General features: G+C 33.3%; 1 protein-coding gene across 1 annotated transcript in view; it reads left to right on the forward strand.

Annotated features, from left to right (window-relative positions):
* Positions 1-10,711, forward strand: part of LOC144980671 (uncharacterized) — a 51,548-nt gene that overhangs the window by 13,482 nt on the left and 27,355 nt on the right. The window contains exons 8-14 of the mRNA XM_078928350.1: positions 351-491; positions 1,209-1,241; positions 6,871-7,045; positions 7,608-7,715; positions 9,209-9,313; positions 9,745-9,842; positions 10,498-10,649. Coding sequence (XP_078784476.1) covers positions 351-491; positions 1,209-1,241; positions 6,871-7,045; positions 7,608-7,715; positions 9,209-9,313; positions 9,745-9,842; positions 10,498-10,649 — 812 coding nt within the window. The remainder of the gene's footprint in view (positions 1-350; positions 492-1,208; positions 1,242-6,870; positions 7,046-7,607; positions 7,716-9,208; positions 9,314-9,744; positions 9,843-10,497; positions 10,650-10,711) is intronic.

Genomic DNA, 10,711 nt, shown 5'->3' on the forward strand with positions numbered 1-10,711 from the left:
GGGGGGGGGTTGTGTTTTTGGGGGGTTTTTTGTTTGTTTTTTTCTTATGTTCCTCTTTTTTTTTTTTTTTTGGTAGTCTTTTTTTCATTGATTGGTTTGTTTGTTCTCATGGTAGCATGGAGTTTATCAAAAATTGAATCCAACCATACAGGTAGCAGATGGATTTGTCTCCCATCATTTGCCGCATGAGTGCTTTTATGATTCATGTATTAATTACTACTTATTTCTATCTAGTTTAAAATAGATTTTATTGCTATAATATAATTATATGTATCTATGCGTTGTAAAATCGCTATAGCAGTCATTACATTACATCACTGACTAATTCATTTTGTCCCGATTGTTGTTAGATCTGCTGTGGAACAATCCCGGTACAAGAACAAAAAGTTAAAATTACAACTGACCGAATCAAATACACTCAACAAGCAACTGGCCAGGGAAGTGGACGATAGACACGCACAAATGGACAAGTCATGGGAATCAAAAATGACGTAAGTAAATTTCTTTTGTTTTGTTTTTGTTTTTTGTTTTTTGTTTGTTTTTGTTTTGTTTTTTTTTTTGTTTGTTTGTTTTTGTTTTTTTTTGTTTTTTTTTTCTTTCTATTGTTCATTATTATTCTGCCGTCTTAAGGAAAAAGTGTTCCAAGTTTCTCACTTGCAATAAGAGGCCACATACGGTCTTTTTCCTTAAGATGGCAGTACTGTACGTAGATATATTATATTCTTAGTAGATGAAATTTATCTTCATAAAATTTCTATATTTTATCTGTAAACCTTTCCCTGTGTATCTTTGTATTATTGCTTAAAGATAGTAGGCTGTATTGAAACATTTTTATACCCTGGTGCTAAAGTTGTTTTCAATTAAATTACTTGTATTAACGTAGAGATGTTGTTGCATAGTCTATATACAGATTACAAATTACTGGGAATTGATTTAATATTATTCAAGATTTTACCGTACAATATTCAAAACTGTCAATTCACAAAAAATCACTCTTAACATTTTGTTATTTTTTAAATATTCATTTCTATGACATTGAAAACGATGTCTTCCACCAGTCATAACTAAAAAAATATATTTTAAAAAAAAGAAAAATATTTCAGCTTGCCTTTTTGAAAATCTGATTATGAAGGAATAATATTTAAGAAAGAAAAACATAAAAGAAGTGAAAATTATGTTAATGCTTATATTTGTTACATCATGAATAGGAATATATTAAACGGGATCAAAAAATCATTTGGGTAAGTCAAGTAATACTGGTCACCCTTATCGGGTTTTGCATAGTTTTTTTGTTGTTTTTTTTTATACATCTTATCATTTAAAGGAATTATTTCACATGAGTCATTTTTGGTTCCTTTCATTCTAGTATTTGGGATATTTTAAGTTGTTTGCATTGCTTCTTCTCTTTTACCAGGTCGCAATTTACACCATCCCCTTTTATTTGATCCAACAATATTTTGCTTTCGCTTTTCAGAGGATATTGGGCGGGGTTCTTGGAATCCCATAGTGGGTAGGGAGGCACTTACTGTGTCTTCTATCCCCTTATATTATCTGTTTTCCAATTTGCTTTCTGTCTTTGTCTTGGAATGAGATTACTTGGTTTTGTCCTGGTTCTGGCCGTGGTGCTTGGCTGGGAGGGAAACAGTCGAATGCATAGTTATCGTTTTGGGAGATGGTATTTTTTTCCTTGTAAATCAAATCTCTTGTATAATGTAAACATTTGAGTGTATTCATTTTTGTGGGATCGTCTGCTGGTGTCTGGGTGAGAAACTTAGGTGAACTCAAACTAAGTACATTGATAGTGTGCTCTTGGAATCTACGTAAACTCCGGCTCACTGGGCCTAATGGTTCTGTAGTACTACTTTTTTTAGTTGACGTATATACTTTGTCTTCCACTGCTGGTTCAATTTAATTGGAGGTTTATCTCAGTCGAGGTTGTGTTGAGCAATTTGCCACGAGAGAGTTATTGAAAACACAGAGAGGGTGACGAATCGGAAGGTCCAGGGTTCGAGCATCGCTCTGGGCGGCGCATTATGGTCGGGTCATTGGAAAAGGCTCTTTACCCACATTTTCTCACCGTACTCAGTGTAAAATAAGTACCGGGTCGTTAACAGCGTTGTCTTTATCCGATAAAAATAAATGTAATAATATTGTCTAAATGTTCGCCCTACATGTTAAGTGTTGCTGTTGGTTAGGGACCCCTTGTAAAGCACTTTGAGCACGTTTAGTGGATATTGCGCTATATTAAAAGCTCAAAGCTCAATTTTAAGCAGCTCTTTTTTTTTTTTTAATCTTCGCCCAAAGGAAACTGAGTTACGTTCTCTTTACTCCACGTCGGTAAATTCTATGCCACCAACGCAGGTAACTTTTCCAATCTATCAATATTTTATTTGTAAAAGGAAATAGGAAATAAAAGTGTGATATCACAAACTTGTTCCAATCTCATGGGAAGTGTAATTTTACTCTATGTACTTCCGGAGGATTGGATGCATACATACCTCTTGTAAATAATCTTCTGGTGTCAGAGTGATGATATTTTATTTTCTAGTCTAAATATAGATAGTATGCGCTTGGCCAAGAAGCTCACAACATTGACATCCGGAATTATAACGGACCAACACACAAAATTCTGTGCAACAATGAACTTTTATAGTCTGGGTAATACAGTTTAGTGAGAATTACTGATAAATGCGGATGGCAAAAAAATAACAATAACAAAGACCCGAGTGACGTCAATTTCATTCTATCTATACGCTGGTCGTCAATAAAGATCACCCATCCTCCCTCCTTTAGGTCCAACATTCCTATGACTCGTCTATCCATCCTGCTTCTTAACCCTTTCCTTACCAGCCATTTTCAGAATTTTCCCCAAAATTTCTCACCCTCCAAACACAAAAATAGTTTTTAATTACTCAAACAGGAAAACAACAAATATATTCTAGACGTCTATGTATAATATTGATCTGCAAAATAAACTCTACAACACAGTGTCATGTTTTTATAGCTATAATAAAACATGTCTTCAAATTGTGTGATTAAGAAATGAAATCTGATTGTTAGAAGTGCTGGTTGGATCGTAACGAATGTGACAATTTTCTTATGGTTGGTAAGGAGAGGTTTAAACAGTCATGCCGCCTTATGGTTCAATATGTATTCAATACCCATACAATATTAGTCTCCTCCGAAATACTGGTTACACACACACTACCAATAAGTTTGGAACCGGAAGAGTGGAAGGCGTGACGTCACGAATTGTCTGCCCCATTACACATCATCACCAATGTATAGATAGTTCAAAGTTGACGTCACTCGGGTCTTTGTTATTGTTTTTTTGCCATCCGCGTTATGAGTAATTCTCACTAAACTGTATTAACCAGACTATAGATAGCATGCGCTTGGCTAAGAAGCTCATAACATTGCCATCCGGAAGTATAACTGACCAACACACAAAACTGTGTGTATCCATGAACATTTATAGTCGGATTCGTTAATACAGTTCAGTGAGCATTACTCATAAACGCGGATGGCAAAAAAAACAATAACAAAGACCGTTCAAGGTCACCCATAGTTTTGTGTGTTAGCCCGTTTTTCTTCCGGATGGCAATGTTGTGAGCTTCTTGGCCAAGCGCATACTATGTATAAGATAAAGATCTGAACTTGTGTGAATGTTTAGGTCTTTATCTTACACTGGTGCCTGCTCCCTACTTTCTCAATGTGATATTACCAATGTATATTAATAAATGATAATGTGAAAAATGAAAGTAAGCTTCAATTTAATTACAAAAACAGATCAAATGAACGTTTCGGGTTTCCCCTTTATCAACAAAACAGGATGAATGAAAGACTACAGATGAATAAGATATTGTGGTAGTGGCGTTGTTGAAATGAATAAACCAAGGTAATTAAATTGAAGCTTACATTCAATTTCACATTATTATTTATTTCTTCGAGCTTCGAGCAGTAACATTTACATTACCCAATGTATATTATAATATGGTTTAATCTTCATGAGACTTGTTTGTCATATTATCATTATCAACACCAATGCTTATGCATATTCACACGATTATTCTTTTATGCTTTGCATGTATGGTGGTATATATAATATATGCCTTTGATTTATATACATCACTAATTATTCCCCTTTAACTCCCATATTAAAGCCGATTTCCTAGTATTTATTTTTTTCTTCTTTGATTTCTTCACGCTCGTTATTTTGTTTGCTTCATGTTAACTCTTTCCTTACCGATCATTTTCAGTATTTTCCCAAGAATGGCAGGCTCACCCATGCCCAGCAGAAGAATTTTTTTAAAATCTCAAACGAGCTCTCTACAAAATAATAATAATGATAATAATAATAATAATAATAATAATAATAATAATAATAATAATAATAATAATAATAATAATAATAATAATGATAATAATGATAATAATAATAATAATAATAATAATAATAATAATAATAATAATAATAATAATAATAATAATAATAATAATAATAATAATAATAATAATAATAAATAATAATAATAATAATTATAATAATGATAAGTAGAAGAAGAAAAATAAGAAGCATCAAAGTTGTTATATTCTATTTCAAAGAATTACAATTATATCCGTAAATCATATTATCGATCACCTCCCCCCCCCCCAACCCCCCACCCCCCGACCCCTTTTGAACTGGAAATGATTCGATGATAAGACAAATCATTGTGCCAGGCCTCTCGACCTAGATTTCTACCCATTCACTTGTATTATTGACATTAGGCTTTAGGATTTTAGTTTAGGCTCCTCTTACTGTCCTATGAGACAGGCAATGTTATATAGCATTGTTACCTCCTACAATACCGAGGAGTATTGCTTGCTTGTCAAAAGACGCAAGAATGTGCTACTAGGCTTGTTAATATGATAGTCACAGTTTCCATTGGTATAACACAGGTATACTCATAGTATATCGTGAAATAATATACTCAAACGGTATGTTTTATAAATAAAACGTTATCTTAGATGTAGTTTGCGTCGTTATTTCCATGAATGTGTTAGGCCTGTTAATATGATAGTGACAGTTTCCATTGGTATAACACAGGTATAGTCATAGTATATTGTGAAATATCCATGTTTTAGAAATAAAACGTTACCTTCGTAAATACATGAATGTGCTAGGCTTGTTAATATCATAGTGACAGTTTCCTTGGTATAACACAGGTATAGTCATAGTATATCATGAAATATACATGTTTTATAAATAAAACGTTACCTTCGTAAATCCATGAATGTGCTAGGTTTGTTAATATGATAGTGACCGTTTCCTTGGTATAACACAGGTATAGTCATAGTATATCGTGAAATATACTCTAATGGTATGTTTTATATATAACGCTTTAAATTAAATGTAGTTTACGTCGTTAATTCCATAAAATTGCTAGGCTTGTTAATACCATAGTGACAGTTTTATTAGTATAACACTGGTATAGTCATGGTATATATCATGAGATATACTCTAATGGTATGCTTTATATATTCTAAAGTAAATGTTGCTACTCGAAGCTCGAAGAAATAAATAACAATGTGAAATTGAATGTAAGCTTCAATTTAATATACGAAAACAGATAAAATCGACGTTTCGGTTTCCCCTTTATCAACAAAACAGGATGAATGAAACACTACAGACGAATGAGGTAGTGATTGTGGCGTTGTTAAGATGAATAGTGTTTCATTCATACTGTTTTGTTGATAAAGGGGAAACCCGAAACGTCCATTTTATCTGTTTTCGTCTATTAAATTGAAGCTTACATTAAATTTCTCATTGTTAATTGTTTTATATATACCGCTTTAATTTCTATGTAGTTTGCGTCGTCAGTTGCATGAATGTGGTAGGCTTATTTATATCATAGTGGTATTTTCTTTGGTAAACACAGGTATGATCAGAGTAAATCAAAGTGAAATATACTCAAATTATTTTTATATAACATTTAAGTTTAGTTAGTCGTAAGTTGCAATCTTTTTTTTTATGTGTTACATGTTATATAGATAGTATGCGCTTGGCTAAGAAGCTCACAACATTGCCATCCGGAATTATAACGGACCAACACACAAAATTATGTGTAACATTAACTTTTTATAGTCTGGATAATACAGTTAAGTGATAATTACTCATAAACGTGGATGGCAAAACGCAATGACAAAGACTCGAGTGACGCCAACTTCGTTCTATCTATACTCAAATTATTTATATGTAACACTTTAAGTTTAGTTAGTCGTTATTTGCAATCTTTTTTTGTATGTGTTACATGTTATATAAGGAACGAAACTGACGTCACTCAGCTCTTTGTTATTGTTTTTAGCCAGCCTTTTTAATGTTGACAGTCATCGTTTTTTTTTTTTACATTTTATTTTCTAAAATAAGTTCTGCAAAGGAACAACTTACGTTCTTTTTTCTCTTAGATATGCACATCGAAAGCATATCTGTTTGAGTCAATTGGTTTATTAGAAGACGAAGAAGAAGAAGAGGAGGAGGAGGAGGAGGAGGAGGAGGAGAAGGAAGAAGAGGAGGAGAAGAAGGAGAAGGAGAAGGAGAGAGAAGAGGAGGAGGAGAAGAAGAGGAGAGGGGAGGGAGAGAAGGAGGAGGAGAAGAGGGAATGAGAGAAGGAAGGAGGAGGAAGAAGAAGAAGAGAGAAAGGAAGAGAAGAAGAAGAAGAAGAAGAAGAAGAAGAAGAAGAAGAAGAAGAAGAAGAAGAAGAAGAAGAAGAAGAAGAAGAAGAAGAGGAGGAGGAGGAGTTCACTCTATCTTTTCAAATTAAAAATATAATGTTTTGTTCTATGATGGAAAATGACACCAGCTTCATGCATGACTTCTCTACTTATCAGGACAATTGAGTTGAAATATCAAGAGCAAATCAAAGTGCTTCAAATAGAATTGGACAGGGAGAGGGAGGCAGGGGCAGCCCAAGCATTCAGACTGAGATCTCATTTAGATGAAGTGCAATTTAAAGCCAGTCAAGAAGAAAAAAGGCTGTCGGAACGAATTGCAGGATGTCAGAAAGTGAGTTTTCTTATATATATATTATATTTATTTTCATCATCATCATCATCATCATCATCATCATCATCATCATCATCATCATCATCATCAACATCATCATCATCGTCATCGTCATCGTCATCATCATCGTCATCGTCATCGTCATCATCATATCATTATCATCATCGTTATTATTATTATTATTATTATTATTATTATTATTATTATTATTATTATTATCACCATCATCATCATCACCATCATTATTATTATTATCATTATTATTATCATTTTTATAATTATCATTATTATTATTATTATTATTATTATTATTATTATTATTATTATTATTATTATTATTATTATTATTATTATTACTATTATTATTATTATTATTATTATTAATATTATTATTATTATTATTATTATTATTATTATGTTGTCGTTATTGTTGTTGTTACTACTAATATCATTCTTGTTGAATTGTTGTGTCTTTCTACCCATATGTCTGATTTTTGGTAATATAGAATTTGTAATTATTTTTTAAAAGACAATGATATTCAAACTCATGATTACCCTTCAGGAAATATCCATCCTTGAGAAGGAATTGCAGGAAAACGTGGATTCCTCTAACTCTTCTGCCAGACAAATTGAGCTGTTGAAAAAAGAACTGAAAGCTGCCAAAGAAAAGGTTTGTAACTACTTAACTATCTCCTGACCAGCCATTTTCAAAATTTTCCCCAAAACTTCACACCCACCCAACACAAAAACAGACATTTCTTACTCAAACAGATAAGCAACAAGCAAATTCTATACATAATATTGTTCGACAATATGGGCTCTATTACAGAATGTCAAGTTTTTATAGCTATACCAAAACGAAATGAAATCTGGATGAGAAAAGTGACGGTTACATTGTAACAAATGTGACGATTTTCCAATAGGTGGTAAGGAGAGTTTAAATTAAAATCAATTTCAAAATTTAGCCTTGTCTTCCCATGAACCCTTTCTTTACCAGCCATTTTCAGAATTTTCCCCAAAACTTCACACCCACCCAACACAAAAAATATGCTTTTTCTTACTCAAACAGAAAAACAACAAAACAAATTAATACATTCTTTGCTAATATTGATCAGCAAAATTATGAACTCTACAACACAGTGTCGTGTTTTTATAGCTATAATAAAACATTTTTTTCTTTAAATTGTGTGATGTACAAAATAAATCTGAATGATAATAAAGTGCTGGTTGGATCGTAACGAATGTGACGATTTTCCTGTGGTTGGTGAGGAGAGGATAAATGTCTTCAAACGTTGTACCCGGTAAAAAAAAAATCTTGAGCTTTTATATAGCGCAATATCCACTAAACGTGCTCAAAGCGCTTTACAACAGTAACGTGGTTTTCTATATGGATATATTCCTATATAACACACTAGTAATAGGGTGTGTGGTCTTGTGGTATGACACTCGTTTTCGGATCGGAAGGTCCTGGGGTTCGAGCCTCGTTCGGCGCATAGTTGAGTCCTTTAGAAAAGGCTCTTTACTCAGATTCTCTCACCGTACTCATGTGTATAATGTCTCTGTCTGGAAAAAATTGTAATATCGCCTAACAGGCGATGTGTCTCGTCCTACATGATATACGTGCTGCTTTCGGTCAAGGACCTCTTGTAAAGCACTTTGAGCACTTTTCGTGGATATTGCGCTATAGAAAAGCTAAATTTTAAAGTTCAATTTTAACACACTAGTAATAGATAGGTAGGCCTTACAATTTTATAATTTAACATGTCATACTGTGTTCAGTTGGATTCAATAGTCTGATGTCACGTAGCCCAGCAACCAGCAGCTTGGTTCTAAACAAAACAAAATTCTGCACTGTTTATTCTTCATGCTGGCTAGAACGTTTTCACATGTCATAATGTGATCAGAATGTATAAAAGTCAAAACATGATCAGATTTATAATGTTCTTCTCCTCTGGATACACTTTCATGCTCGCCAGAGAAGTATTTCATAAGGGGGTCCACCATTATTCTGATAGTTTAGAACTAGTCTTTAAGTTACTATGCGTGATTATGACGGAAGTGACGTCACGACTGTTGAAGGGTATTGCTTTCTGTCCTTGTCTTAGAATGAGATTACTTAGTTAGCGAACTACTTTCTATTTTTCTCTGATACCTTTTCAATAGTCATTCCAGAAGTCCATCAACGAACCTCCCCCGATAGACGAAGACGAGAGGCAAGCTCTTGAAGAGTGCAAAGAACTGCTCGATAGAAAAACAATCGACTATAAGGTAATTATAATATTGCATTCGTGTGGCTACGTGGTCTTGTGGTATGACACTAGCTTTCGGATCCGAAGGTCCTGGGTTCGAGCCACGCTCGGCAATATATATACATTGTCGCCATAAATTCTTAACTTATATTTATACATTTTTATGCATGCCACGTCTGTGAACGAATTTCCATTTTTTAAATGCATAAAGTATATTATTATTATTATTATTATTATTATTATTATTATTATTATTATTATTATTATTATTATTATTATTATTATTATTATTATTATTATTATTATTATTATTATTATTATTATTTCATTATTATTATTATTATTAGTACTTATTTATTTATTTTAAAATACACTTACCTTGCCAAATTGATGGTAATTTTTTAATTAATTAATTGCTATTATCCCCCCCCCCCCCCCACCTATGTCCAGGAATTGAGAGACCAGTATGATGAGTTGATGGAACAGTTAGAGAGTACTAGAATACAGATGATGCAGTCTTCTAAGAAGGACACGTCGCTGTTTTCAAGGTAATAGTGTTCAACAGTCGTGACCTCACTTCCCTCGTAATGACTGGCGCATAGTAACTTAGTAACTGGTTCTAAACTATCGGAACAATGGCGGACGCCCTTATGAAATAGTTCTCCGACGAGCAAAAAAGTGTAGCAAGAGGAGAAAAACAGTATAAATTTGATCATGTTTAGCTTTAATAGATAGAAGGCGCTTGGCCAAGGAGTTCACAACATTGCCATCCGGAAGTATAACGGACCAACACACAAACTCTGTGTAACCATGAACTTTTATAGTCTGGTTAATACAGTTTAGTGAGATCAACTCACTAAAGCGGATGTCAAAAAACAATAGCAAAGGTCTGTATGACGTCATCTTCGTTCTATCTATACATTTTGCTCACATGACATGTGAAAAAGTTCTAGCCAGCATGAAGAATAAAAAGTACCGATTTCCTTTGTTTAGATCCAGGCTGCTCGTTGCTGGGCGGACGTGACATCAGATTATTGAATCCTATACGTCCCCTTCCATTATTCACCTAAGATCAAATTATGGGAATTGCCCTGACTATGAATATGAAGAATTAAGAAACAAACAAAAAATTATTTTTTTTAAAACTCAGAATTATTATTAATTTTTTGTGATGGTTTTTTTTTTTTTTTTGTATTTCATCAGGAAAGCGTCCCACTCTCGCATCCCTATGCTGAGAGGTTCCAGTCTAAGCGAAAGGCTGTCGTTCTCTTCAGTGGAAGCGTCAGAAACAGATGAAGATGATGGAATTCCAGCTGTGAAATTCTTTAAGAGTAGTGGATTGCAGAACATGAAGAGTAAGAATATCATACATAATATACCATATAGATAGTATGCGCTTGGCTAAGAAGCTCACAAC

The sequence above is a fragment of the Berghia stephanieae genome, chromosome 10 (assembly GCF_034508935.2).
Source record: "Berghia stephanieae isolate SIO BIC M18660-M18661 chromosome 10, UCSD_Bste_1.3, whole genome shotgun sequence".
Classification (NCBI taxonomy): Eukaryota; Metazoa; Mollusca; class Gastropoda; order Nudibranchia; family Aeolidiidae; genus Berghia; species Berghia stephanieae.